Source organism: Nicotiana tabacum, chromosome 16 (assembly GCF_000715075.1).
Source record: "Nicotiana tabacum cultivar K326 chromosome 16, ASM71507v2, whole genome shotgun sequence".
In the NCBI taxonomy this organism is placed as follows: Eukaryota; Viridiplantae; Streptophyta; class Magnoliopsida; order Solanales; family Solanaceae; genus Nicotiana; species Nicotiana tabacum.
The window spans coordinates 31,594,539-31,622,066 of NC_134095.1; the positions used below are offsets into that span (position 1 = coordinate 31,594,539).

The following is a 27,528-nucleotide window of genomic DNA, read 5'->3' on the forward strand; positions in this document are numbered from 1 at the left end:
AGTTTTATAAATTAAATATTTAATTATTTAATTGGACAGAGTATATATATAGGTTCCTGGCTTGATATTTGAGGCCCAGTAGCACCAAGCTATCCTAAATTCTTATGTGTGTCAATTTCAATATTTTTAGAATTTTGAATTGGACAAAGTATATATCTATGGGTTCCAGGCTCGATATTTGAGGCCCAGTAGCACCAAGCTATACCGAATTCTTATGTGTGTCAATTTTAATATTTTTACAATTTTGTTTCAGAAATAATAATTAATATTTAATTATTTAATTGGACAAAGTAAATATCTATGGGTTCCAGAATCGATATTTGAGGCCCAATAGCACCAAGCTATCCTGAATTCTTATGTGCGTCAATTTCAATACTTTTACAGTTTTGTTAGTTTTATAAATTAAATAATTAATTTTTAATTGGACAAGATATATATCTATGAGTTCCACGACCGATATTTAATTTGACAGCATATATTAATTTGTTAGTTCTGTGTGTTTGTTTTATAAATTAAATAATTAATTTTTGTAAAGTGTAATTGGATAGAGTTTGTAGTTAGTAGATACTGAAACTACAGAGATTCTACGGTAAAGGTCTTTATATTTTACTACGCTATAAGGCTCTATATTTTACTCTGCTAAAATGACACTATTCTTTAACCAAATAAATAATTTAAACTAAATAAAAAGCAATAAACATATTTTACTAGCATAACATTCACGAAATTACATATCTATTAAAAGAAATTTATGAACATTTTTATTAACAAGAAAAATTATTTCTCAACTTTTAACTCTTTTTTTAAACACTAATAATTTAATCCGGATAAAAATAACATACAAATTTAATCGCAACCAAAACACAAAACAACGTGGAAACACATTCAAGACAACTAATATGCATTATTATACGAGTTTCAACATAAACTAATCGGAATACCTCGATTTATGTTTTAAGAAAAGTCGAAAAATTAAAATTTTGAGCCCAAAAAGAGGAAACCACAACAATCGAAGGCTTGGGTTGTATGCGGGACCTACAATCTTCACTTTTTGTGTGACGAGTGGGATCCACTCGAATTTTTTTGAATCGGAGGGGACCGCTGTGGTGTTTTTTAATTGGAAGCTTTCTGGTTTCTATCGTGGGGAAGAAGGGACTTATATTTTAATAGGTAAAATACAGTATAATACTGTGCTTTGTAAAATGCAGTATTATACTGCGCTTTACTTTAACGGCTAAAATTCCGTTAAAGTAAAACACAATTTTAAGTAGACAAGTAACTTTTTTTTAAAAGTGTAGAAACGTATTTTGAGTCCAAAACCATGCCATTTTGGTTTCGGGAGTGGTCACTCCATTATTAGCTCTAAAGGGGTAAATTAGTCACCCAAATCCAGAAAGGGCAAATCCGTCAGTATTCAACCACTAGTTCGAAAAGGCAATTTCCTAAAGTGGGAAGTTAGTTTTTAATTGCAAGGCCACCACGCGTCAGCAATCTATACGAATGAGGAAACGTTTCGTACGAGTCTGACCTATAATAAACCAATTGGCTAATATAATGTCTCCACGTGGCATTCAGGCACACAAAACCAGTATCGGTTTTACAAAACCCAATGCGAATAGCGGTTTTATGGAAACGCCCTAACGTCCCACCCCCCTTTACACCTACCCACCCCTCGGGTTTCGCCATTTTCATATATAGAAACACTTTCCTTATATAGGCAAATTCAATCAGAAGACTGACCCAAAACGACGATTGTGAAGCCTCCTTTTGTCTCCATCAACCGCAAGTTTTTCCTTACTTTCTCTTCCTTTTTCCTCGGATAATTCTCTCCGTTTTCCTCATATCTAAACAGTGATTTTGTCTTCGCCGTCTTTTGCTTCTTCTCGCGAATTTAATTTCTCTGGTAAGTCTTCATAGGAAACATATTTTTGTTTTTTTCGCCTATGTGAAAAATTGAATATATGGCTCGTAAATGTGTACGTATAGGTGTGTAATTGTACTGTGTGTATTTGTAGAGAGAGAAAGTAGATAGAGAGAGAGAGTGAGATCGGCGATGGGGAGAGGAAAGATAGTGATAAGAAGGATTGACAATTCGACGAGCAGGCAAGTGACGTTCTCGAAGAGGAGGAATGGATTGCTGAAGAAGGCGAAGGAGTTAGCGATCCTTTGCGATGCGGAGGTCGGAGTCATCATCTTCTCCAGCACTGGCAGGCTCTACGAATATTCTAGCACCAGGTGCTTTTCACTATCACCTTTTTTTTTTTTCAAATTTACTAATTTAATTTATTAAATATTTAGTTTCATTTTTAATGTATGTAGATTAACAAGATCTGAGTGCCAAATAGTTTTCACCTTCCAATTTTGCATCTTACTAGCGTGTTTGACCTGGATAATGTGGCATAATAGACAGTTTAATACTTATACAGTTACTACTCCTATTAAATTCAAATAGCGAGTGAATTTCAAATCTAAATAGTAGAATGAGCTCATAATTTGAGAGTTTATGGTTCAAAATGCTTTGTTTAGATATGATCCTTCCTTTTATTGCACGATTTCTGTTTGTTATAATGTCGGTCAGTTTGTTTAATGACTTGTCTTGTAGGAGCTCAAGACAAGTCACTACAAGCTAGCTCTTGTAGTGAGTGAAGAGCTAGCTTAAGCTAAGTGATTGTATAGAATGAGGCTATAACTGGTGTAATTATGAGATTGTTGCCGTTGGCCGTTTAATGTGGATAATGGAAGTAGTTATGTCAGTAGTACTTTGAGAGAGTATATCATTGCTACTTAAACCTACCTTTTGATGTTTATTGGCTTACTATTGAGGAGCTTGGTTATGTTGACTTCCTCAATTAGGATTTGAGGTTAGCTGGACTTGTAAAATTGGTGAAACTTCGATTTAGTTTTAATACACTGAGCATAATTGTAGCCACGCCTACTAAATATGCTATAGCTACAAGATTCATGAAATAACAAAAACGGATTGAGTAACTGGATAATGCAAAATATACATTCTTCTTGCTTGCATTTTGATGCACAGCTGAACTCCCATAGTTATAAACTATATCTACATGAATAACTATCCAAGGAATGCTGTATTGGACTTAACAGGATTAGGATTTTGTGTAAATTAAAGTTTGCCTTAAATTATTCAGTTAGACATGATATACACAATAATACTCGAGTACATAACAGCTTCAATATCAGTATTACTTTTTCATTGATTAACGTCTTTTTCAAAGAAGAAACTTTACTAGTAGCAAGACCACCTATACATCCATTTTCGACATCTTAATTAATTTATCCGTTAATTACATACCTCTAAATGTGTTTCTTCGTGTTTGCAATATTAGGTGGATCTTGCTTATCTCCATCTTTATGAAAGATCATAAAAAGCTTAAGTAGGAAGAACTTTATTGAACTAAATACTTTATCCTTGGAAAAAAGTGCTTATATTAGACGAAAATTATCCGTCGCTTCTTAGTTTTAGTTTCGCAATAAAAGTTCTAAGTTGGACTAACAGTTTCCTTTTTAATGTCTGTCAAGCATTATTAATTGGTTGTACTGATACATACATAAGCCATAAGGGTGTTTTTCTTGTGAATTTACTACTATAACTTTCTACTCTCGTTGTGTGCATGTATTTTTGTGATCTTTCGATGGATTAATTATGCTGTTTTACGTTTATGGCTTCTACTACAGATGTTAAAAACGAATGCTGGTAGGACTTGAGAATTTCTACGGTTGTAATATGATTTTAGATTAGATTGTGAGGGTAGAATTGCTCTTCCGAAATAATGGGCTTGATTTTTAAAATCATTTTGTAAGTAAAAGTTGAAATAAGGGGTAGATGTCCTACTTGTTTTGCTGAGATACGGTTCATCAGACTCAGCAATTTCACATGCAAGGTGATAACTAAGATACTATTTAAAAGGCTTCCCATGCTGTGTAATTAAGTTGGTAAATGAGAATTAGATTGGATTTGATCAAGGCAGATTTATAACAAAAAATATACTATCGGCACAAGAGGATAGTTCAAGACATTTCACAACCAATCAAAGGTGGCAACATAGACCCATAACAGAAAAAGTACTATTGGATAAGAGGATAGTCCAAGATATGTACCAAACAAAGGTGGCGACGTAGTTATTAAAGTGGATATTGGCAAACCATATGACAGGATCTCTTGGCTTTTCCTTACTTCTGTGTTAAGAATATTTGGTTTTTCAGAGGGATTCTGTATATGATGTTTGGTACTCCATTAGCATTAATATAATTGATCCACACAAGGGTTCTTCTCTGTCAAGCAAGGATCTCCTTTCCCTTTCCCTATTTATACTGGGCTTTGAAGTTCTATCCAGACTTCTCAACAAGCTGAACCAATCCGACATCTACACTTTTTTTCTCCATGACTCTAATGGCCCTAAGGCGAATCATTAAGCATATGCTAATGATATACTAGTTATTTTCGGTGGTGGAAATAGCAAGTCTATAAGGCTTGTTGTGAAACAGGTGAAAAGATATAAAAGATCATCAGGCCAAACGGAAGGCCTTTTTAAGAAGATATTCTACCTTTAAAAAGGTTCTCATGTTTACATTATTAGTAGCGCATAGGGGCGTGTTTTTGTATAAGGATGAAGTTTTCATCCTTCAAGTAACTCAAGGTGGGTTGGACAAATATCCAATTCCCTGTAATAATTTTGCTGAAGTAATTTGAAAGTTGGGCTTCAAACTCAATCCCACCAATCATGGTGGTTCTTGTAAAAAAAAAACATGAAGAAGAGCTTCTTCCTCATAAATCCTAAAACCTCTAATTCCACGACCAAGTAAATGAGGAACACAACTGGTTTACTAAATAAGAAATTTTCATTCATATATTTGGGATGCCATGTCTATGTTGGAAGGAAATGGTTGGGATGCCGTGTCTATGTTGGAGGAAATGGTTGTCACACTTTGATGATATGCTTAATTTCCAAGATTATTGAGAGGTTAAATGCATGACTAGTGAAGATGCTTTCATTTGGAGGCAGATATATTCTTATCAAATTGTGCCTCTTGCCATTCCAAAATATACATTGGCTGCTATAAACCCACAAAGGGCACCTTCAGCCCAATGGAAAAATATTTTGCCAGGATTTTCTAGGGGGCTGATTCAGAGAAATCTAAATATCGTTGGAGTTCTTGGAATAAGTTAAGTTCTAAATAAGAGGGCGGAATTGGCTTTAGGAAAATGGAGGATATTTAGTCTTCTTTTTCCATAAAGAGAGTAGAACTTTTGAATAGACACTCTCTTTGGACAGATTTCCTGAGAGCTAAGTATTGCACAAAGATACAACTTGTGGCCAGAAAAAAGTGCATTGGGCAGTCACATTCATAGAGAAAACTTATGGAGGTCAAACAAGAAGCGGATGTCAGTATAGTATGGCATATGAAGAAGGTAAAAGCAGTTTTTGGTGGGATAAGTAAACAAGTGTGCTTTGGCAGAATGTTGCTCATCATCAAATATGTTAATAGAATGATTTATGGAGGGGGAGGGGGACGTGGGATGTCTGCAAGCTCTCTGAAGTTCTCCCTTACCACTTAGTGCAATACATGCCAAAGATTGACATTGGTGACCCAAAACCTTCCTGACTATGCTATTTGGATACCCCAATTGATGGACATTATTCTAATAGTTCAGCATGGTAGAAAGTTGATTATTTGGTCGGAGATGTGACTTTATCAACAAGGTATGGCATAAAGACATCCTTTTTAAGATTTCATTTCTTAATTGGAGACCACTACAACAAAATTTGCCTTTTGATGAAATCATTTCAATATTTGGTAATCAAATTGTGCCCCAGTGTAACTATTGTAAAGTCTTCAAGTGTGAAACTGTTCAGCAAGTTTTTGTTGAAAGTGAGGCTGCACATCATATATGAAATTATTAGGACCACTGATCAATCAACACCAGTTCTTGTCCATAAAAAGGATCTTCACGACATGGTGGGGTAAAAATAAACAACTAGGTCCACAAGTTGTTACTTCAGATTGTACCACCATCATATGTTGAAAATTTGAAAGTGCAGATGTTTATGTAAATATGGGAACGACTCTTTTTACTTATAATATAATGGATTTCATATTTTCCTGAAAGCAACTTTAAGGATGTCCTTCCCTAGATGTGAGATGGATTTAACCTGGAAAAGAATCTGTGAGGTAGTGAAAAAGTTGAGGCCAGTCACAAAGTGAAAGCAAATGAAGTGGATCAAACCTTCCCTGGGTGGATTAAACTGAACACTGATGGTATTTTTTTTGGCATACTGAAAGGCTAGGATTAGAGGAGTAGTGATGAATATGCTGAGAGATTTGCTCTTGCTTTCTTAGTTCCTATATAGTGCAACAGTAATTATACAGCTGAGATTTCTCCAGTTAAGTTTGAATTATTATAGTGCATCCAACAATAATAACGGATATTGTACTGGATTGGACTCACTCATATACTGTTACTAATTACTTGAGAAAAGGAACAAATGATTTTTCTATCATTATAGTTTAAGTTATTTAAATTTGGTTAGACGATGAAGGATAGTGTGGAGGCTCTTCATTTTTACATGGAAGCTAATCAAGTAGCTTATGATTAGCTAAGTATACAACAAGTTTGGCACACTTACAACTACGATCTACCAGCAACCCCTAATTTTACGCTCTGAACCTGGGCCTGGACGTAACACAATATCCGGTGCCTGACTACATATGACCGAGTGAACTAACTGGTTGGCAGAATCAACATGTGATATCATAACATATTGAATGCGGAAGATAAACTAACATATGCTGATATTTTGAAAGTATGAATGATATTAATCAAAGTTCGAAAACACTAATATAAGTCTGAAACATATATGTAGCCAACATTGCTTAACATGAAAAGCCTGTGACACTGTCTAATTGTAACTCTAGTCTATGAAGCCTTTAATGAAGTACTCAAAATACTGATTGTATGCAAATACTGAAAGACTGTAAAGTAATGATAATGCCCCGAAAGAATTGGGGCTCATCAAATAGCTTGTACGAGAATAACGCTCTGATCGTCAACCTGTAAATTGTTACCTGCATCGTGAGATGCAAGTCCTGGGTGAAAGGGGCGTTAGTACATTTGAATTGCACTGGTATGCAAAGCAACTGAGAGAAAAAGCTATAAATACTGAAATTGAAACTGAACTTATAACTGATAACTGAAATGAACAAGAAAGTAAAAATATGAATTAAGCATGTTATGTGGTTCGGGCCCGGGCCTAAATGGGCTTTGGCGGGCCGGGCCTAAGCGGCCCCGGGCCAAACGGTCCCGGGCTTAACGGTCCTGGAGGGTGGAACCGGCCCACTGTGGGCTTAAGCCCGCATGGTCCCGGGCTAAGTGGGGCCGGGCCCACAGGCCTAAACGGGCCTAAGTGGTCCGGGTTATTTTTGTTTTTGAAATTTTTTTATCTAAGGCAATTTCTTGTAAATTATATTATATAATTGTGACTTAAATCTTCTAATTCAAATTTAAACATAAACAAATTGTAAAAAAATATTCAAGGGAATGCCTTATAATTTTTATTATTACGACATTAAAAAAAATGACAATATCTTTCTTAGTCTTCCTCCCCCAATGGAATTAGCACAACAAGGTGCATCATTTGGATTATTATCAGTTGGGTTAACAACAGGAGTAGTAGGTGTATCATCTAAATCCGGTTGCGTTTCATCTAAATCATCATTTTCCTCATCATTTTCATGGATAGTTGAATTACCATAAAGAGCACTCATATATTCATCATTTAATTGTTGACCTGGTGCAATATCATGGTAAAATTGACTATCGGTAAATTGAAAACAAGGGTTATCACTGTCAAGAATAACAGGTGGAGGAGGACGGTTAACATGTCTGGGGCGGGGAGCCGGGGGAGGAGTAGTAGTTTGGCTACTAGATTCACCAATTTTAGATTTTCCCTTACCACCAAATATTTTTTTCACAGAAAAGGCCATATTAATTATAATTATACAAACTAAAACAAACAAAACTATAATATTAAAACTTAAGAGTTGGAACGAGTTTACCGAATTGACGAACAACTTCTTGAAAATTGTATATCGTTGAAGACTTGAATACTTCAATTCACCAAATTCACAATTTTTTACAAATTGCAATAATAAAGTAAGAAATTATAGAAAAAAATTAGAGAAAGATTGATGATTTTGTGAGTAAAAATGAAAGAATGAGGGGGTATTTATAGTTGAGAATAGGAAAAAAGGTGTAATTATAAAAAATTTGGGGGCAAATGGCTATTTATTAAAAAGGCAAACGGCTAAATTGACAGGCCAACAACTAGTTTTTAAACTTCCAACAGTTGGCCAATTTTTTATTTTTTTTTCCTTTTTGAAAAATAGCCGTTGGGCCCGGTTGAACCGGTCTGGGCCCGCCAGCCAGTCCCAGGCTCGCGGTCTCTCCATGCTGAACCGGCCCACAGTGGGCTCCTGGACCGCTTGGGCCCGGACCATACGGGCCAGCTCGTTTAGCCCAAAGCCCATGTGCGCTCGCGGGCTTGGCCGGTCCTGGGCTGGACCCGGACCACAATACAGCCTTAATATGAATACTCCCTCTTCTGAATGAAGAACCACTTGTCTATCTGAATAAATAAACTGCGGCCTCGGGCCCAAGTATACGTATACATAATTGCGGCCATAGGCTCAAAAATACATAAAGCATAAACTGCAGCCTCAGGCCCAAAGATGCATAAAGCATAAACTGCTGCCTTAGGCCCAAAGATGCATAAAGCATAAACTGCTGCCTTAGGCCCAAAGGTATTCAGTATTTAGTGACTTAAAATCAGGAACTGAGAATCATACTGCAATACATAATACTAAAATACTGAATCATATTGAGTTACATGATACTGGAATATTGAATAGAACTAGACTGAGACATGTATTCATAATATGATAGAATGATCTGTCATAACTGAGGCTCATGGGATATTGAATGAAATATGAAACTATGTCATCTAGAGAATAGAAGTTCTACAACTATTTATGGAACTGAGGCATAACTACTTTCTGAGGCAATTCGTAATAGTCATAAATAATGAGACGTAGGGAGAATCATAAACATTCCCAAACATAGAGAGTTAGCCCCACATACCTTAACTTCCTGCTCTTGAGCGTAATACAATATTTGTCAACCCTTTCAACTTTAATCTATTGCAATATGTATGTCGCCTCTTTCAACGACAATCTATGGTAATATATATCAAGAGGAACCAATATTAGCACTAATGCTCATGTTTTAGTTACTTAGGCATTTTATCAAATACCTTAGGGGCGTAAAGCCTCATAGCCCTTATTAATGGTATTTTCTTCACCCGATTCTCATTCTACCACTTCTAGGTGATTCTCTAAAATATTAATTTGCTATAATCAATACCATTCTTCATCATCCATAATATAAACAACACTTTTAATCAATAATCAACAATCAAACAACCCAAACCTATAACCGTTCATGCTTTTTTATCAAACTCATCAACTCATATCTCACGAACTTAGAGTCTAATCATTAATCTAATGTTATAATCAGTTAGAGGGGCAAAGATATTACCTTTTTGACGTTCAAGTCTCTTGAATTCGAGTTTTAAGGTTTCTTTTCTCAACAATGATGTCTCAATCGAATATCTAATAATTTGAAGGGTTTACCCATGTTAATAAGGTATTGTAGAATTGAATTTAACTTAGAATCATCATTAGAACTTACCTTGGATGATGGAAAGACCTTGGAGGAAGTTGGGTTCTTGAGAGCTTTCCTTTCTAGAGGAAGTTTACGTGTTTGGGGTGTAGGGGACGAAGTAGGGCTTTTAGAACGACTTTTTGGGTGCTCTTCCACGAAGATGAAGGCCCAACCACGCACCTGAACACGCAACAAGGGAAGTGGCACTACCACAAGTGCATTGCCGCGCACAAGACAGTTGGGTGCGCAGTTGAGCGCGTAGGCTGTGTATTGTCCAGTAAAATGTACATAACTTTTTGCACAAAGATCCATTTGGTCTTTACAATATATTATTGGAAAGATATTTCAAAAGTACTACAACTTTCATGTATTAAGATTTCTCAAATTCTTAACATATTTTCACTAAATCAGACTGGAAGATAGATCTTTCATAAACTTAGTCGATTTTATCGAATCTTATGCACCTCACTCTTCGTCTTGATTCCAAAATAACTATTTTCACCCATGCTCATCCCACATGTCTAAAATGTCACATTAATACTCATTTAATATATCCATACCTAGTCCAAATTTATGGAGTCTTACACCTAAGGGGCCTCATTAGATGGACAGATGACAATTACAAAGTTAACGTTCAGGATTTAATATGGCAAATCAAAAACATTTTTTGCAAGTTAATTAATTGTTATATAGTATGATTAGGGGGTTACTGGGCAAGTGTATATTGTAACTCTAACTTTTTTCAAATAAGATGTAGTATATGACCAAAAAAAATTATAAGATGCAGTAGAAATTGTGGGACCCATCTAAATAAAAAAGAAATAAATAAAAAAATGGAAACAAGTTGCTTAGAAACATGTTGCTGAAAACAAGTTGGGCAGTGGAACAATTTGCAAAGCAAATTTTTGAATGAGCCAATCTGATTGGTTAGTTTTGGTGGCAACTTTGCCTATAAAAGGAAGTGCTCCGTTTCAGTTTAATACATACAAAAACGAGAGAAACAAATAGCAGAGAAAGTAATTCACAGATTGTAGTTCGTGAGATAAATAGAGAATGAAAGTAAATTTATAGTGAGGTGTGTTAAAATAAAAAGTGTTATTTCTATTGAAGGTGTAGTAGTTTTTTGACATTGCCAAGCTATAATATTATAGTGGTATTATATTGCTCTGCCCGACTATTATATTTTACCCCATTAAAAGATTTGGTATCCTTGTTACTCTATTGTGTTATTGTTATTTACCATGGATATTATTCATGGGTGAAATATTATTTTTTCCAACAATGTGATATCAGAGCCATGACGAATAATGGTCCGCTATCTTTTTAGTATCCCTGTCCAAAAAAAGATAATTATAAGAAATGGTGTCTTATTATGAAAGTTATTATTGGCTCCCATGATGTGTAGGAAATCATAAATAGAAGGTAAGCAAAACTCGATAATGAGAAAGTTCTGTCTAAAAAAAAAAGATGTCTTGACAAATACAAGGAAGAAGGATCAACAAGCCATCACGTTCATCCACCAATGTTTGGATGATGCCATTTTTGAGAGAGTGGCAGATGCTACCACCTCAAAGGAAGCTTGAGAGATTTTACAAAATTTTCTCTAAGGAATTAACAAGGTGGGGAAGGTAAAACATCAAACTCTAAGGGTTGATTTTGAAGTTTTAAAAATAAAAGAATCCAAATACATATCAGATTATTGTTCAAAAATGAAGGCTATTTGGAAATCAATTAAGACGATACAGGAAGGACATAGAAGATGTCCGTGTGGTAGAAAAGATCCTTCGCAATTTAACACCTAAATTTGATTTTGTGGTGTATGCTATTAAGGAGTCTAAAATTTTTGACTCTATGACGGCGGAGCAATTTGAGGGTTCTTTATAAACCCATGAAGAAAATATCAAGATGAGAATAAGTGCCACCGGAGCAATTTCTTAAAACTCAGGCATTATTAAAGACTATGGATGTGAAAAAAGCTATAGAGGGAATGGACCAGGACGAGGCTGTGGCGGCCATGGAAGAAAAAGAAGTAATGGTAACAACTTCAACAATGAAGTTAAAATCCAGCAAACATTCAGAGGGCGTGGTCGCGGACAAAGAGGAGGAAGAGTATGCGACTACTATCAAGAAAATAATAGACAAAAATATGACAAATCAAAAATTAAGTGTTATAATTATCATAAATTTGGCAATTACTCTTGGAAATGTCGTAGCAATGTTGAAGAGAAAGCTAACCTTATTAAGAAAGAAGAAGATGAGTCAACATTGTTGCTGACACTAAAAGAAGAAGACGGGGATGATTGTAGCTCGTGTTATTTGGACAATAGAACAAGCATCATATGTGTGGATGCAAAGATAAGTTTATGGAGATAAATAAAACGGTGAGAGGTAATATGTCCTTTGGAGATACCTCAAAGATTCAAATAGAAGGTATATGTACGATTCTTATCTCCTGTAAAAATGGTGGCCACAAGTTAATTCAACATGTGTATTATGTGCCAAAATTAAAAAGTAATATTTTGAGTTTAGGCCAACTTCTTGAAAAGGGATATGTCATCCATATGAAATATGCATCTTAGACTTAGAGATTCAAGTGAAATTCTAATTGCTAAAGTACATATGGCAAATAATAGATTATTTTCTCTGAATCTTAAAACAACTGATGCAAAGTGTTTGAAGGCTAATGTGCAAGATGAATCATGGTATTGGCCCATGCGATTTGAGCACTTGAATTTTGAAGCACTCAAATCAATGGGAGAAAAGAACATGGTGCATGAGATACCATCAATCAACCATCCCAATCAATTGTGTGAAGCTTGTCTTGTTGGAAAACATGCAAGGAGGAGTTTTCCAAAGAAGGGCATATCAAGGGCAACTAAGTCGCTTCAGCTTGTTCACACTGATATATGTGGGTCAATCAATCCACCTTCCTTTGGTAAAAGTAAATACTTTCTGCTTTTCATTGATGGCTTTAGTAGAAAGACTTGAATTTATTTCTTGAACCAAAATCTGAAGCATTTATTGCTTTTAAAATTTTCAAAGCGCTTGTGAAAAAAAGTGGCTATAAAATAAAAGCTTTAGAGTCCGATAGAGGAGGCGAATTCACTTTAAAAGAATTTAATAACTTTTGTCAGTCTCGTGAAATTCGTCGTCCTCTAATGGTACCTTATTCACCTCAGCAAAATGGAGTTGCGGACGACTCTTAATATGGCTAAATATGTTGAAAGCTAAATGTATGCCCGAGGAATTTTGGGTCGAAGCTGCTTCGTGTGCCATTTGTTTGAACAATATGTCTCCAACAAGAAATGTTAGAGATCAAACTCCCCAAGAAGCATAGCAGGGAAGAAAGTCAAGTTTCAAGCATTTGAGAATTTTTGGGAGCATAGCATATGCGCATGTGCCACAGCAAGGGAGAGCGAAACTTGACGATCGAAGTGTCAAGAATGTGTTTGTTGGCTATGACACGAGTTCAAAAGGCCACAAGTTATACAACCCAAGCAATGGTAAGGTGGTGGTGAGTCGTGATATTGAATTTGATGAAGAATTGACATGGAATTGGGAACCTCAGGAAGAAACTTCATATGATTTTCTTCCATACTTTGGAGATGAAGTAGAACCAGAGACGGTGGAACCTGTGCAAGATGCAACTCCACCTCCTTCACCAATCGATGTTGCATCTCCTTCTTCTCAACAAAGTTCAAATGCACAACCGCATAGGACGAGGAGTATTCAAGAGCTTTATGATGGCACAAAAGAAGTTACTAATTTTAATTTTTTATATTGTCTCTTTGCTTATAGTGAACCAATGAACTTTAATGAAGCTATTACAGATAAAAGGCGGAAACAAGCCATAGAGGAGCAAATTGAGTCAATAGAGAAGAACAATACTTGAGAATTAACAACTCTTCCCAAGGGTCATCGAGCAATTGGAGTGAAATGGGTATACAAGACAAAGAAGAATACTGATGGAGAAGTGGAGAGGTACAAGGCACGACTTGTGGCTAAAGGCTACTAGCAAAGGCAAGGCACTGACGATGAAGAAATCTATACACCTGTTGCCCGCATGGAGACGATTCATTTATTGATCTATTTGGCGGTGCAAATGAAGTGGAGGATCCATCAATTAGATATCACGCCAGCCTTCTTGATTGGTTATCTTGAAGAAGAAGTCTATGTCGAACAACCATGAGGATTTGTGGTTAAAACTATGAAGATACAGTGTTGCGGTTGAAAAAGCTTTATATGGATTGAAGCAAGCCCCACGGACATGGAATAGTGCATCGACAAATTTTTTCAAGACAATGGGTTTACTCGTTGTCTCCATGATTATGCTCTTTATCTTAAAGTTTATACTAACAGAGATATCTTACTTGTTTGTCTTTATATTGATGATCTTATGTTCACGAGTAATAACCCAAGTTTTTTTGAAGCTTTCAAAAAAGATATGTCCCTTGAGTTCGAGATGACAGACATTGGGCTCATGTCATACTACTTTGGCCTAGAAGTGAAGAAAATGGAGGAAGGCATTTTCATTTCTCAAGAAAGCTATATAAAGGAGATCTTGAAGAAGTTCAACAAGCTTGATTGCAACCTCGTGAATACACCAATGGAGAGTGGAACAAAATTATCAAAGTTTGATGAAGGAAAAAAAGTGGATCCTATATTTTTCAAGAGTCTTGTTGGAAGTTTGAGGTACTTGACTTATACCAGGCCAGACATACTCTTTGCAGTTTGAGTAGTAAGTCGCTTCATGGAAGCTCCTACCTCCACTCACTTGAAAGTCTCTAGAAGAATTCTTCCATACCTAAAAGGTACGATTGACTTTGGGATATTTTATTCTTCTTCTAGTGAGTTCAACCTTGTGGGATTTTGTAAGAGTGATTATGCAGTAGATATTGATGATAGAAAAATCACAACTAGCTTTTTTTTTTGGGTGATTGTCTCATTTCTTAGAGTTCAAAGAAACAATAAATTGTTACTCTCTCGACTTGTGAAGCTGAATATGTAGCAGTAACATCCTGCGCCTGTCATGCTAGTTGGCTAAGAAGATTAGTGAAGGAGCTCAATTCGCCACAAACTGATGCTACGAAGATTTGTATTGACAATAAATTCGCACAAGCACTTGCCAAGAATTCGGTATATCATGATCGAATTAAGTATATAGGCACAAGGTATCACTTCATCAGAGAATGCATTGCCAAGAAGGAGGATGAGCTCAAATATGTGAAATCTCATGATCAAGTTGCGGATATTTTTACCTATTATCTTTCTTGTGTATTTCTGTGTCATTTCTTCTTTCCATTTTACTTCTCCTTTGTTTTTTTCCTTCTTCTTGGGGTCAATATTTTGCCAGCTACAACGTAAATTAGATAAACTATTAATTGTTTACACATTGTTATATAGTGTCGTTATTGGACTTGACCCAACATATTGAAGATAGAACAATAAAACAGCTAAACATATACTCTAAATGAAAAGAATAAATACACAATATAACAAAATAAATTTGCTAAAAATGGCTGGATTTATCAACCCTTTGTTAGTTGATCTGCCGCCTTGTTTTGTTCCTTGTAGTTTGCATTCATCCAAGGTTCTCCCCAGCTGGTCGAGCTTACCTGCAATCATGAATAATGCTAGAATAATGTAGAAGTTTGTGCCATGGATAAAAGTTTATTTATGCCAATTACCGAGGGCATGAAGGGCGATACTGCCTCCTGATAATAGGGCAATGAAAACCTTTTGTGCATTCCACTAGAATCTTATCTAACAGTTGTCAAGATTTTTAACAAGATTACCTTTGTTTAAGGATGTATAACAGGACTACCTTTGTTTAAGGGAAGGTCATATTTTGAGCTAAAACAAAATGTACTTCATAACAATAATCAATTTAGTTTGATGAATTTTGTCCAGGGATGATGGGTAAGTATCAGTTACCTTGCTCAACTTTGTTTGACATTCAAAATTGGTCTGATTTCAACAGGAGAAAGTATTTCTCTCCCTTTCAACTTTGGTGATTGATTGAAGACTATGTAATTTGGGAGGAGTAGATCAATGTAGTTCAATCGCAGTAAGTTGGGAAAGTTGAGGAATATGTGAAAATGTAAAACTAGAGCTAACTAGGGAAGCAAGAGGACACTTCAATATTGATAGGATCCAATTCCCTTCATTTCGAATTAGACAGAAAAATCTCTGTTTGTTAAACTTTCAAGACTTCAGAAGTTTGATGTGCCTTTATACTTGTATAGGAACGGAAGTTGTTCTTCAGTATAGATATATATGGAAGAGCCTTGTTAGAATAGTGATGTTTGTGAACTTGCATAGAATCTTACATTGATCACAACCACTTTTGCAATGGATTGAATATGCTATGGCGTAAAAACATCTTTAACCTTCTCTTCTCTCTCACCATGCTCCCGGCGCATGGTAGTTAACCTACGCCACTGTGAATACCATGGGGCCTGGACGAGGCAGAGGACGGCGAAGGGGATGACAAAAAAAAGTGCCAATTGTTTCGTTTGGAAGCACAGTTGGTGCAAGGATGCAGCCTGAAACCTCCAAAGCAAAAGCACAAATTACAGAGGACCATTTTGACCATGCAAGCACCGGACGAGATGCGATTGACATGTTAACAAGAGAAATTAGCACGCAATTAGATCTAAGGGAAAATGCAGCAGCAAAACCAAAGGAATTGACCACGAGCGCTGTAACCCTAATGGAGAAATCCAATGGAACAGTAACCCCAGTGGGAGTGAGTTCTTCGGTGGGGACTTTGATGGAAGCAACAACTCAGAGGAGACCAATTTCAGGCAATCATAGCGAGAAGCCCATGGATTTGGAAAGAACAAGCACAAGTCCTGAAGAGAATGCTCCAGCGAAGGCACCATGGACAAGCCTATTTGCTAGAAATAGATGTGCTACTAATGGTATGTCTCTTTCTTACATTCCACCTAAGATAGTGAACGGACAACCCATGGCTCAACTAGTTAAATCTGAAGTTAATAAGGAACATGGGTCACCAAACTTTGTGAATCACAAGGCAACTTATAGGCTGGGTTATGTTCCAACTGAAGAAGACAAGGCAGCCGAGGTAGATGGGCGGTCCCACTAGGTGAGATAATGAGACCAAAGCATGAAAAATCGGCTGCCTGCGAAATCAACAGGAAAGCTTTGGCTGTTTGCTTTAGCAACGACGGTAAAGGGCAGGTTCTGTAGTCAACTGCACTTGGTCACTTCCTGCTCTGTCGGGTCATCTTATTGTTTATGTGTTAGGAGAGGTGCCTGGTTTCAATGTGATAAGCCGATACATAAGGAAAAATTGGTCCGAGTGTTGCTACACCTTACTTGTTTCTACATGAGGAGGGCTACTATGTGGTGAAATTCCACAGTGTACAGGACATGAAGGAAATATTCTATGCAGGGCCCTATACCATTAACAACGTCAAATTTCCAAAGCTTCCTATGAGATGTTGGAGCAGTGATTCTCTTAGTAGAATTGCAAGTCTCATTGGTACTCCAATATATGCAGATGAGTGCACCTCCAAACAAACACGAATTTCATTTGCTAGGATGCTGATAGAGGTGAATGCCACGAAGGCACTCCCTGAAGAGGTGGCTGTGATGGAGCCAAATAGGGAGGTTATCCAACAGAGAGTAACTTATGACTGAAACCCTGAGTTTGTGATCAGTGTCTCCAAGTAGGCCACTCATGTAAAACCCAATCACAAACTGGCCAGCAACCACCAGAAGTTCAGAGAAAGAGGAGAGGTCCAAAAAGAGTGGAACAGGTATGGAGAACTAAGAATCCAAGTGATAAACCTACTGAAGGAAATGTGCAGATGCAACAGCAGCAAGCCCAAGGAATACAAGGCAACAGTGTGCAACCACAAGTTGATTTAATGGTGCATACTCAGCAGCAGCCTGTTATCCTGCAAGATGAAAGTGCTCAAACAACCAAAGAGGATCAAGTGACTGTAACTACAAAGAGTAAAGGAAAGGCCCCAACGCCACAAAGCCCTCCAAAGCCCTCCACTACAATAACTTTCTTTTACTGGGGACTACTCCACTCATAAACACCTTTGAGATAACAGAGAAGTGAAGACATAATGCCTCCTGATAAAGGGAAGGGTCCAAATACCTCTCAATAACTTGGTGTATCTGGAATGTGAGGGGCATTAATAAGAGGTATAAGCAAAAGAAACTAAGGAACTACCCCAGAACTGGCAAAATCAACTTAGCAGGATTAGTGGAGACAAGAACCAAGCAACACAATGCTATGAAGATACTTAAAAACATTGCTCATGGCTGGGGATTTCACAATAACTATTAGGAAGCAGACAATGGAAGAATATGGCTAATCTGGGATGATAACAGGTTTTACGTGAACCTGTTAGTTGTAGCAGCCCAAATGATCCACTGTAAAGTTACAGATAGAACTACTGCAACTGAACAACTGGTGACGATTATCTATGGTTTTAACACTGTGGAGCAGGTTATCCTCATGGGCTGCATTGACTACATTGGGCCCTTCAATCAACCTCCCTTGGTTGGTGGGTGGGACTTTAATGCTGTATTGTATCCCATAGACAGATTAGGAGGCAGCCCTATCAGTGCCTCTAAGATCAAAGACTTTGAAGATTGTATACTCAACCTAGGCCTTAATGAGCTACACTGGAGTGGACAGTATTATACATGGTCAAACAAGTAACAGGGTAATGACAGAGTATGTAGTAGAACTGATAGAGCCTTGGGTAACGGAGATTTGGATGATGTGTTGGGGCTATATCAAAGTAAAATATGATATTCCACTCATTTCTTCAGAATATGATATTCCACTCATTTCTGATCATTCTCCAATGTTACTACACCTGAAATCTGCATCCAAATCACCCAATACTCTTTCAGGTCTTTAGCACTTGGACTGAACATAGCCAGTTTGAATCACTAGTCGAGGAGGTGTGGCAAAAACAGTTGGATAACAACCCCGTGAAGAATATATGGATGAAGCTGAAGGCCTTGAAACCTTTGTGCAAGAAGCTCAATAAAGAAGAATTTAGCTACATCTCACAAAAGATTCACATCACTAAACAACAGCTGAAGCTTGTACAGGAGCAAATAACTCAGCAGTATACAGATGAGCTGGTGATACTGGAGAAAAGACAACTCAAGCCTTGGAAAAGTGGTCTTTAATAGAGGAGAATGTGATGAGACAGAAATCTAATTAGATGGATCAAATTGGGTGATTCCAACACCAAGTACTTCACAACAGTAATCAAGGAGAAAACAGTCAGGAAACAAATAATGGAACTCAATACAATAGCAGGAAATAAGATCACTGATCTAAAGGGTATAATAGAGGAAATCATCACTTTTTATAAAAGCCTCATGGGGACCTCAGCCAAGGAACTACAGCTATAAACAGGTTGATCATGCAGAAAGGACCAAAGTTAAATCATCAACAACAATTGGCATTGTGGGAGGCTGTTAACACTGTTGAGATTTATGATAGCCTATGCTCGGAGATGACAAGGCACTTGGAGTTGATGGGTAAAATACGATCTTTTTTAAAAAGACCTAGCATATAATCAAGGAAGAAGTGAACCTTGATGTTTTAGCATTCTTTACAACAGGAAAGCTATACAGAGCTCGTAATTGCACTAAACTCACATTGATCCCTAAGTCTGAGAATCCTCTCACAGTGAAATAATATAGACCAATTGCATGCTGCACTGTTCTATATAAAATTATCTAAAAAATCTTAGCATCAAAATTACAAAAGGTGATACCTGACATTATCTGTGAAGCACAAGCAGGCTTCATACTAGGAAGGAAAATAGCAGATAACATCATCTTGGCTCATGAGCTAGTACAGGCTTACGCTAGGAAGCATGTGTCTCCTAGGTGTCTGATCAAGATTGATCTACAAAAAGCTTATGACATAGTTGAATGGTGCTATCTAGAACAGCTTTTCGAGGAATTAGCTTTTCTCAGGAAATTCATTGAATGAATTATGGAATGCCTTAGAACAGTCAACTACTCTATCTTGATCAATGGTGAGCCAATTGAACCATTTGATGCTGCAAGGGACCTGAGACAAGAGGATCCAGTGTCCCCTTTCCTTTTTTGCCATAGCAATGGAATATCTTAGCAGACAATTGAACAATTTGAAAGATAAGAAGGCCTTCAGATTTCACCCCAAATGTGCTAAGCTGGGGATTACACATCTGTCCTTTGCAGATGACCTCTTACTCTTTGCTCATGGAGATGTGGGGTCTATATATCACCTTCAACAGTGCTTTCATCAATTTTCCTCTGCCTCAGGCTTACAAGCTAACCTAGGCAAAAGTTCATTATATTGTGGAGGAGTGATACAGGAAGAAAAGGATTAAAAATTGCAGCGGCTGGGATACACCTATGGGAATCTACCATTCAAATACATGGGCATACCTTTGTCAATTAAGAAGTTGACCACAACACAATGGCAGCCTCTTGTACAAAAGATAGTTAAAAGAATCTCCCAGCATAGGACATTTTTGGCGTAAAGGGAAGTTTTTGGAGGATCTTGAATCCATTTTAGATGTACTAGAATCCTTGTAAGAAGACCAAGGATTTAAAGTGTCTTTTATTTTTGCTAGGGCACTTTCTTTGTAATTATGGGTGACTTCACAATTTTAGTGAAGTCTTATATTAATATACAATTATGTTACCTTCTCAAAAAAAAAAAAAAAGAATCTCCTCATGGACTACTAGAAAATTGTCCTATGCTGGGAGGATACTGGTCAAATCAGTCATATTTGGCATCCAAGCCTATTGACCTCAACTCTTCATGATCCTTGCCAAGAAATTGGGTATCATAGATGCATACTGTCGTAGTTATGTTTGGTCAGGAGTCAACACAATAAGTAAGAAGGCTTTGGTTGCATGGGAAATGGTTTGCTCCCCTAAATCTGCAGGTGGACTCAACCTCATGAACTTAAGGCTATGGAATAGAGCAGCAGTATTGAAAACCTGTTGGGACTTAGCACATAAAACTGACAGGTTATGGATGGATTCATAGCTATTACATCAAGGGGCAGCAATTTGCTATCGTGAAGGTGCCACAATGTGCATGTTGGATGGTTAGGAGGATCTTTGATGCAAGAACTACCATGATGCAACTACTGGACCAACCTGCACCAGGGAAAAGCTTGATTAAGCAGACTTATTTGCAGCTCTTAGGAGCAGTGTTATCAAAGGCGAAAAGCACAAAAAAGCTCTTAAGATCCATTGGTGCTTTAAACGCAAAGCGCAAATAAAGCATGGTTTTTAATGAAAAAAGGCGCAACTGGAGAAAAAGTAAAAATATGTATATGTAGTCTAAGACTAATAATTACAAACATGAATAACAAAAATATGGACAAAGAAATTGAATTACGATAAAGCGAAATATCAATTGTTCAATATCGCCTTTTCAGGATTACATTAATTGGCAAGAGAAAGTATGCCATAGAGCCTTGATGCAACACTAAAGCGCTCACAAAGCGAGGCGAAGCGTTCAACATATTTTGAGCCTCGCTCCAGGGCTTAAGTGCGCTTTTGACAACACTACCTAGGAGACCTACCAAGAATACCATGGAAATGCCTAATGTTCTCCAATGATGCTAGACCTAGAGCGTGGAGAAGGGATGCTAGACCTAGAGCACATTTTACCATGTGGCTTCACTTGCATGAAAGATTACTCACTGCGGATAGGCTAGTAAAATGGGGACTCAATGTGGAACTAAAGTGTAGCCAATGCCAAGAACACAATGAGACAAATGAACATCTCTTTGTCCAATGTAGACTCTCAAGGAAGATATGGGACAAGGTACTGCTATGGGGGAAGAAGAATACAACTTTTCCAACTGCATGGATGCAATATCAACAGTGGACTATTGAGAATGCCAAGGAAAATCACCAACTGCCCAGATTTTCAAGTTGCTATATATAGAAATATGGATAGAAAGGAACCAAAGGATCTTTGAACAGAAGAGTAAAAAGATTGGGTCACCATTGCAAAAGAGATAGCTTATACATGTTGTGCTAGATCCCCTGTTAGAACTAGGAGTTATTTTCAATCTTGTTCGTTTTAAATTTCCTAGGATGGTAGATAGAGGAATTGATAGTTTCTTGTTTTTAGATAGTCGAGTTTAACTAACTATGGCTTTGTACGGATCTTCCTTGGTGATTAATAAATGTTTAATTACCAAAAAAAAACATCTTTAACCACAAAATTATTATGAGAACTTGACTGGAACACTATCTGAATAGCAGTCACACCATATAGCTCAACTTATAATCATGGTAGATTCCTCATTTAATCATATAATGTAACAGTGGGAGACGGGTCTGAATATATTGCACAAGAAAATATAGGAGGAACATTGAAAAGTGGAAACCAGCAGAAATACAGACGATGTTAGAACTCTGCTACAAGGGTGACAAAGGCATGTATTACGAAGTCTGGTATCTCAACAAATGATACTATTTTCTGGTGCTGCTTTCTGCTAATAGAACTAGTTACACCAGCAGTTACATGAATGAAGAACTCTAGATGACGATCGCTTTTTCCGTTAGGACTCCAGAATGAGATATATATGCTTAAGTTTTTCACATCACTCCTTTCTCAAATGACATCTATTCTAGTATCTTGTTCTTACTATTATTCTGGAACATCAAGCAATTCTTTGTCTCATGCATGAATGTGTTCCTTTTTCGCTGCGCTTCTGGTTTTGATAACATCAAGCATGTTACTGACAAAATCAAATGAAAGACCCTATGACATACATAGAGAGGAAGGGGATGCATTGCATGTTATAGTGCGAATCAGACTTCAGAAGCCGTGTTATCTTCTGATTGCAAATGGCCCAATAAATTTGTTGTTCCAATCATTTCGTGCTATCTTCTGATTGCCAGCATTTCTATTCTAGCCTAAACATATCTTTATCATGATTTCATTAAGCATTTCTCATTGAGTCACTAAAACTACTCATGAAGTATACCATAACACCCCACTACCATACTGGCTGAGAAATTACTACTGCCGATGTGTTGTTGTTGTTAGAATTATTTTATCTATTACTACCATTCTACCACTAAACAATTGCTTTCAATGTCATGAATGATTCAGAAATACTCCATCAGACAGACAGACAAACAGAAAAGGAGTCAGAAACAGAAATAAAGATATGTTAAACAGAAGAGAAAGGCAAGGAAAGTTTGACCCGAGAGACTGAACCTCTTTTCTTTTTATCATATCCGGGATCCTAAAACTTACCTTATTTCACCCAAAAACCTACAGATAGTTCCTTAACTACAGTTGCAGTTATCATTATGCATCTCTTGCATGCATTTACATTATGCTAGTTATGTTTTAGGAAATTCTCTTCCTCATGCATTTGGGTTATCATTCTGAAATATCCCCATGTTATATTCTTTATCTGAATTCAGGTTGTATGTTTAGACAATTCCTTATCACTCAATCAACATTCAATAACTAGTATAGAATTTAGAAGCAGCACAGAGAATGCCTACAGAAATAACTTGGTGTTCAAGATAACAAGCTTTCTTACGCTCATTAGATCGTGTTCGATGTGTTCGATATTTTTCCCCCTTATTTTGCTTCTAATACTAAGCATGAAGGGAACACCCACAACTAACGAGTTAATCCATACCTTGATGATTGGTACATGAAATTAGAGTAAAAAGAGCAAAACAAACTTCAGAGACCTACCTTCAAGACAGTACCATTCACTTTGTAAAGGTTTTGCGTGCCATCACTCTCGACTCCATTCAACTGAAAACCAAAGAGAGAAAATAAAATACCAGAACTGCAGCCATCGTGTTAATAAGAGGCTGCAAAAGATGTTTTCTGCCCTGTTTTATTCGAGTCCTTTCTTATTAGATAAAAAAGTATTTAATTACAATGACCTAGTATGGAGACGACACAATTTTTTTTGACAAGGGAAGTCCACACAATTTAACTATTATGTATGTAGAGGCTAGACTAGAAACAAACAGAACAACTTTGTGATACATCCAAAATTTTTGCTCAATCAGTACAACGTAGACAATTCTGAATATATTTACTTTGACAGCATGAAGTCGGTGATTGAAAGATACAACAAAACAAAGGAGGAGAATCACCAACTGGCAACTCCAACTTCTGAGGTTAGGGTAAGTTTCACTGGTTAATTTGCAGTCAACTAGTCAAAGAAAAATATGCATACTAAGGTTTCTATCATAGCCATTTCATGTCGTTGAAAAAGGAAATGGTTGAGCAGTTGAGACACATGAGTAACAACCTGAGATCTCAGGTTCAAAGCTAAGCTATAACACTCGGTATAAGCCTATCTGCTCTACCATGGTGAGCTGATTTCGCGCCATGTGTACCGCAGGCTTTTCGGTGGGATACTCAAGGTGCGAGCAAATTGACCCGGACACCACTATAATAAGAAAAAAAAAGATGTTCAAAGTTAACAGAATAATTAAATAGCAGAGAATTTGGTAATGATTATATTACCAATGAAAGTTACAAGATCAATAAGAATAATATGGAAAATATCCTTAGTGATTATATATCATGTAATAAATAGGAAACCTTAGGAACATGAAACTTCCTTATCTCATATATAGTTCAAAACTTTTCTACAAGGAGCACTCTTGATGTTATCAACCAGTTCCAACAAGAGTTTCTCTTCGTCTCTCTCCTTCCATGTAGTATTAGGCGTATTAAGCTTCTACGATATTTGTGGAAATCTAAGTACTACTCTTGCCTCTTTCTGATAACCCTTCTAGGCAGCACTATTCTTGTTTCCAGCCATCATTTAGGCAGCATTGTGCCTTTTCAGGCTCCACACTTCTTTCCAGAGAACATTTGAGGCACCACGCTGATCTCTTTCAGGCAACCATCCTGACGGCATCGTCTCTTCCGGTCACTTTTCTCTGGCTTTGCCAGCAATTACCCCAATAATTTCTTGTTACCCTTCAATTTTAATTCAAGCTTACATGATTTAATAGAGATTTGTGTCACCAAAATCTCTTTCCGCTAAATTAAGACGATTTTTCCCATGTGCTGCAAGGCACATTTCTTTGGCTGTGTCGATAACAGTCTGTGAGAAAGAATACGACCTTTCGGTGATGAACACTGTTCCGTCAACAATCAGGAGTTGAACCTGTACTAAAGTTTTTGCTCAACTCCTATCCAAGATACAAGGAGTCTATAAGTCTAAAAGTGTGTCAAAATGATCTTAGTGAGAATTACTCCTAATGTTCTGCCATTGACCAGAGAACTATAAACTATTATGTCATAATTGAAAACCCCAATAATTAGGATTCTTCAGTCCATTAAAAAAGAGCCCTCATATATGTTAACCCAAAAAAGTTCAGTAAGACACGAGAGCTTTTCTAACAAGAGAAGTTCAGTAAGAGTTTCTCTCCTCTTTCCTCTTTTCACAACATGCATAAATTGTGGTGTATTGTCGTTAACACTTTTTCCTGACTACCGAGAGATCCCAGTGGCCAAAGGGTTCGAAACTGGGTGAATGATGGGCCCGCCGCTCTACCCATCTCCACTTAAATATCTGGCTTTGTCTGAGGCAAGATTCGAACCTGTGGCCTGTGCCTAATCCACACATCATCGATTGTGCTCTTACCACTAGAACAAAACCCTGAGGGGCATTGTTGTTTACACCTCTTTGTGAAAAGGATTTAAAAGATATTAGCACCTATCCGCAAGTTTTAGCAAATTAATTAGAATTAGGAGATGGAGAGCAGGATAAAGGGGCAAAAGCAAAAAACAAACAAAATGCTGCAAGAAAGAAGCATGCAGATTCTCATAGTTACAGTCAGCTGTACCGTTGAAGATGCTGGACTGAAGGCTAAAGTTTGAAGACATATAGTTTAAACGGAAGGAAGATATTTTACAAGACAATAGCAAGATTTCTCCAAAGTGTTTTATAAAAGACACGATAAGCCAGGGGCAATCCAACACATTGACAGAGAACAGGAACTAAGTATTCCATTATTATGATGCAGCATGAAAAGCTACCTATTGTATGAACGTACTGCAACTTCAGCTATTCAGGATTTAACTGGAGAGGGGTCACATAAAAGAATAGATCAGGGACTATGACTCCCATTTGTCTAGCAATCAAAGCATAGCTAGGGATAGAACTGTCTTATAGTTCACAATTATTTCGATTTGCATCATATCAACAAGAACATCTTCAGCTAAACAGATTCCACCTAACCACTACAGTCTTCATATTAATGTGAAAAAATATTCTACATGGACACAGGCTGATTCCTGCTAGATTAAAACAACAATAATTAGGGTTTTCATGTTCTTGAGGGTACTGACAGGCCACATGATTAGAATAAAAGCAACATGCTACCTTTTCACTGATGATGACCATTAATAAATCGACTTCAAGGATTTAGCAATCTGTCAAATTCTGTTGTACAGGAAAGTTTGGCCATCTTTGAAATTACTTTTACAGTGTAAAGGTTCTTTTATTGTGGGAAAACTTCTAGTATGACAGACTTCAAAGATTGCTTATCCCCCCAGGCCCCAGGCCCCCTTCTAACCAGTTTCCACAAAATCTCAAACAAAATCTTCAGAATTTTCATCATCTGAGTCATGCCAACTCAACAAGGAAATTCAATTCGTGGTAGAGGGAGTAATGATTTCCTTACCGTGAAGTCCATTTCTTGATAATGGTCAGCTAGGGCACACTCATCTCCTAACTTGTCTGACTTGAATGTGGTACTACTGAGTATACGAGTCAAACCTTTTTTGAAAAAAGAGAAGTGGATACCGGTCCTAAACTTTCTACCAAGATGACACAGTTGGTGTTAATCTGAACCTTATCTTCTTACTTCTACTCAGTCCCTCTTGTCGTTATTAAGCAGATAATGACATTCATGGATAGCACTAGGTTCTAGGTACCACTGCTTCACTCAAGGTATCCAACTCTATAACATGTCTTTGTCATGTCATCTGTTCAGTATTTGGAGATCAATCTCTAATCCTTCTTTGCAATTGCAGAAGGGAAAAACAGAAGTCAGACGCTATGCTTCATGTCTTCAAGATGCTGCAAAGGAATAAAAATTCCCATTAAAAAATAGTTCGTTCTTCACATATCAGTATTACAGGAATTATGCAGTTCAGGCATATAGGTAAACGAAATGTGATGGGAAGTGAAACAGGAGAAACATTGGGCCTTCCTGTGTTCAGAAATCACACACCCTGATACTACTGTGAAACTGAAGCAGTGTAGATTAGTCTACCATTCAGGGGATTTTCATCTGACAGAGAGCCATATCAGTTCAGGTGCAGCAAGGAACTTTGGATATGGTATTGGAAGGTAATTTCTCGTAAGATTGATCACGGAAGCAGAACTTGACTCCTTTTAATAATAAGACTGCATAGGTCAACATAATTTAAGGCATAATTAAGCATTCTGCTGAGGGGTTAATACTGCCATCATGACATTGCACTCATGCTCATAGCACACACTTCCTACGGTACACAAAATCCAAGAACAGAAGATCTCATCTAGAGCTGTGTTATAATCTCCATCTGGGGCACGGCTAATTTCTTACTGCACAAGAAAAAAATGTTGCCCATATGTCATGAACCTAAGTAGCGGTAATGGATTAAAAAACAGTTATCCATCCATATTATTCACTAAAAAAATGGATTGGATAATGAATTTTTTAAAAACGGGTCAAATATGGATAAAAATCATATTATCCACTTAGAAAATGAA

The 27,528-nt window shown here is 37.1% G+C and overlaps 1 protein-coding gene and 1 long non-coding RNA gene across 24 annotated transcripts in view; one reads left to right on the forward strand and one right to left on the reverse strand.

Annotated features, from left to right (window-relative positions):
- Nucleotides 1–1,653: 1,653 nt before the first annotated feature.
- The window catches only part of LOC107797082 (MADS-box transcription factor 23-like), a 46,186-nt gene continuing 20,311 nt past the window's right edge, over nucleotides 1,654–27,528 (forward strand). For 2 of the 7 annotated variants that reach the window (XR_012699973.1, XM_075232705.1), the window contains exons 1-3: nucleotides 1,654–1,903; nucleotides 2,016–2,235; nucleotides 23,854–23,932. Coding sequence is in view for 6 of the 7 variants with exons in the window: in XM_075232705.1 (XP_075088806.1) it covers nucleotides 2,054–2,235; nucleotides 23,854–23,932 (261 nt within the window). In the remaining variant the exon portion in view is untranslated. The remainder of the gene's footprint in view (nucleotides 1,904–2,015; nucleotides 2,236–23,853; nucleotides 23,933–27,528) is intronic. The other 5 variants (XM_016619941.2, XM_016619940.2, XM_075232706.1 and 2 more) reach the window with 5 other exon arrangements.
- Nucleotides 15,087–27,528, reverse strand: part of LOC107797083 (uncharacterized) — a 42,116-nt gene continuing 29,674 nt past the window's right edge. For 6 of the 17 annotated variants that reach the window (XR_012699983.1, XR_001650587.2, XR_001650594.2 and 3 more), the window contains 2 exons: nucleotides 23,490–23,552; nucleotides 15,886–20,908 (listed from right to left, as the gene is read on the reverse strand). This is a non-coding gene — a long non-coding RNA (uncharacterized LOC107797083). Of the gene's footprint in view, nucleotides 15,358–15,885; nucleotides 20,909–23,489; nucleotides 23,553–24,060; nucleotides 24,202–26,452; nucleotides 26,851–27,004; nucleotides 27,361–27,528 lie in introns of those variants that run through there. The other 11 variants (XR_001650588.2, XR_012699975.1, XR_001650593.2 and 8 more) reach the window with 8 other exon arrangements.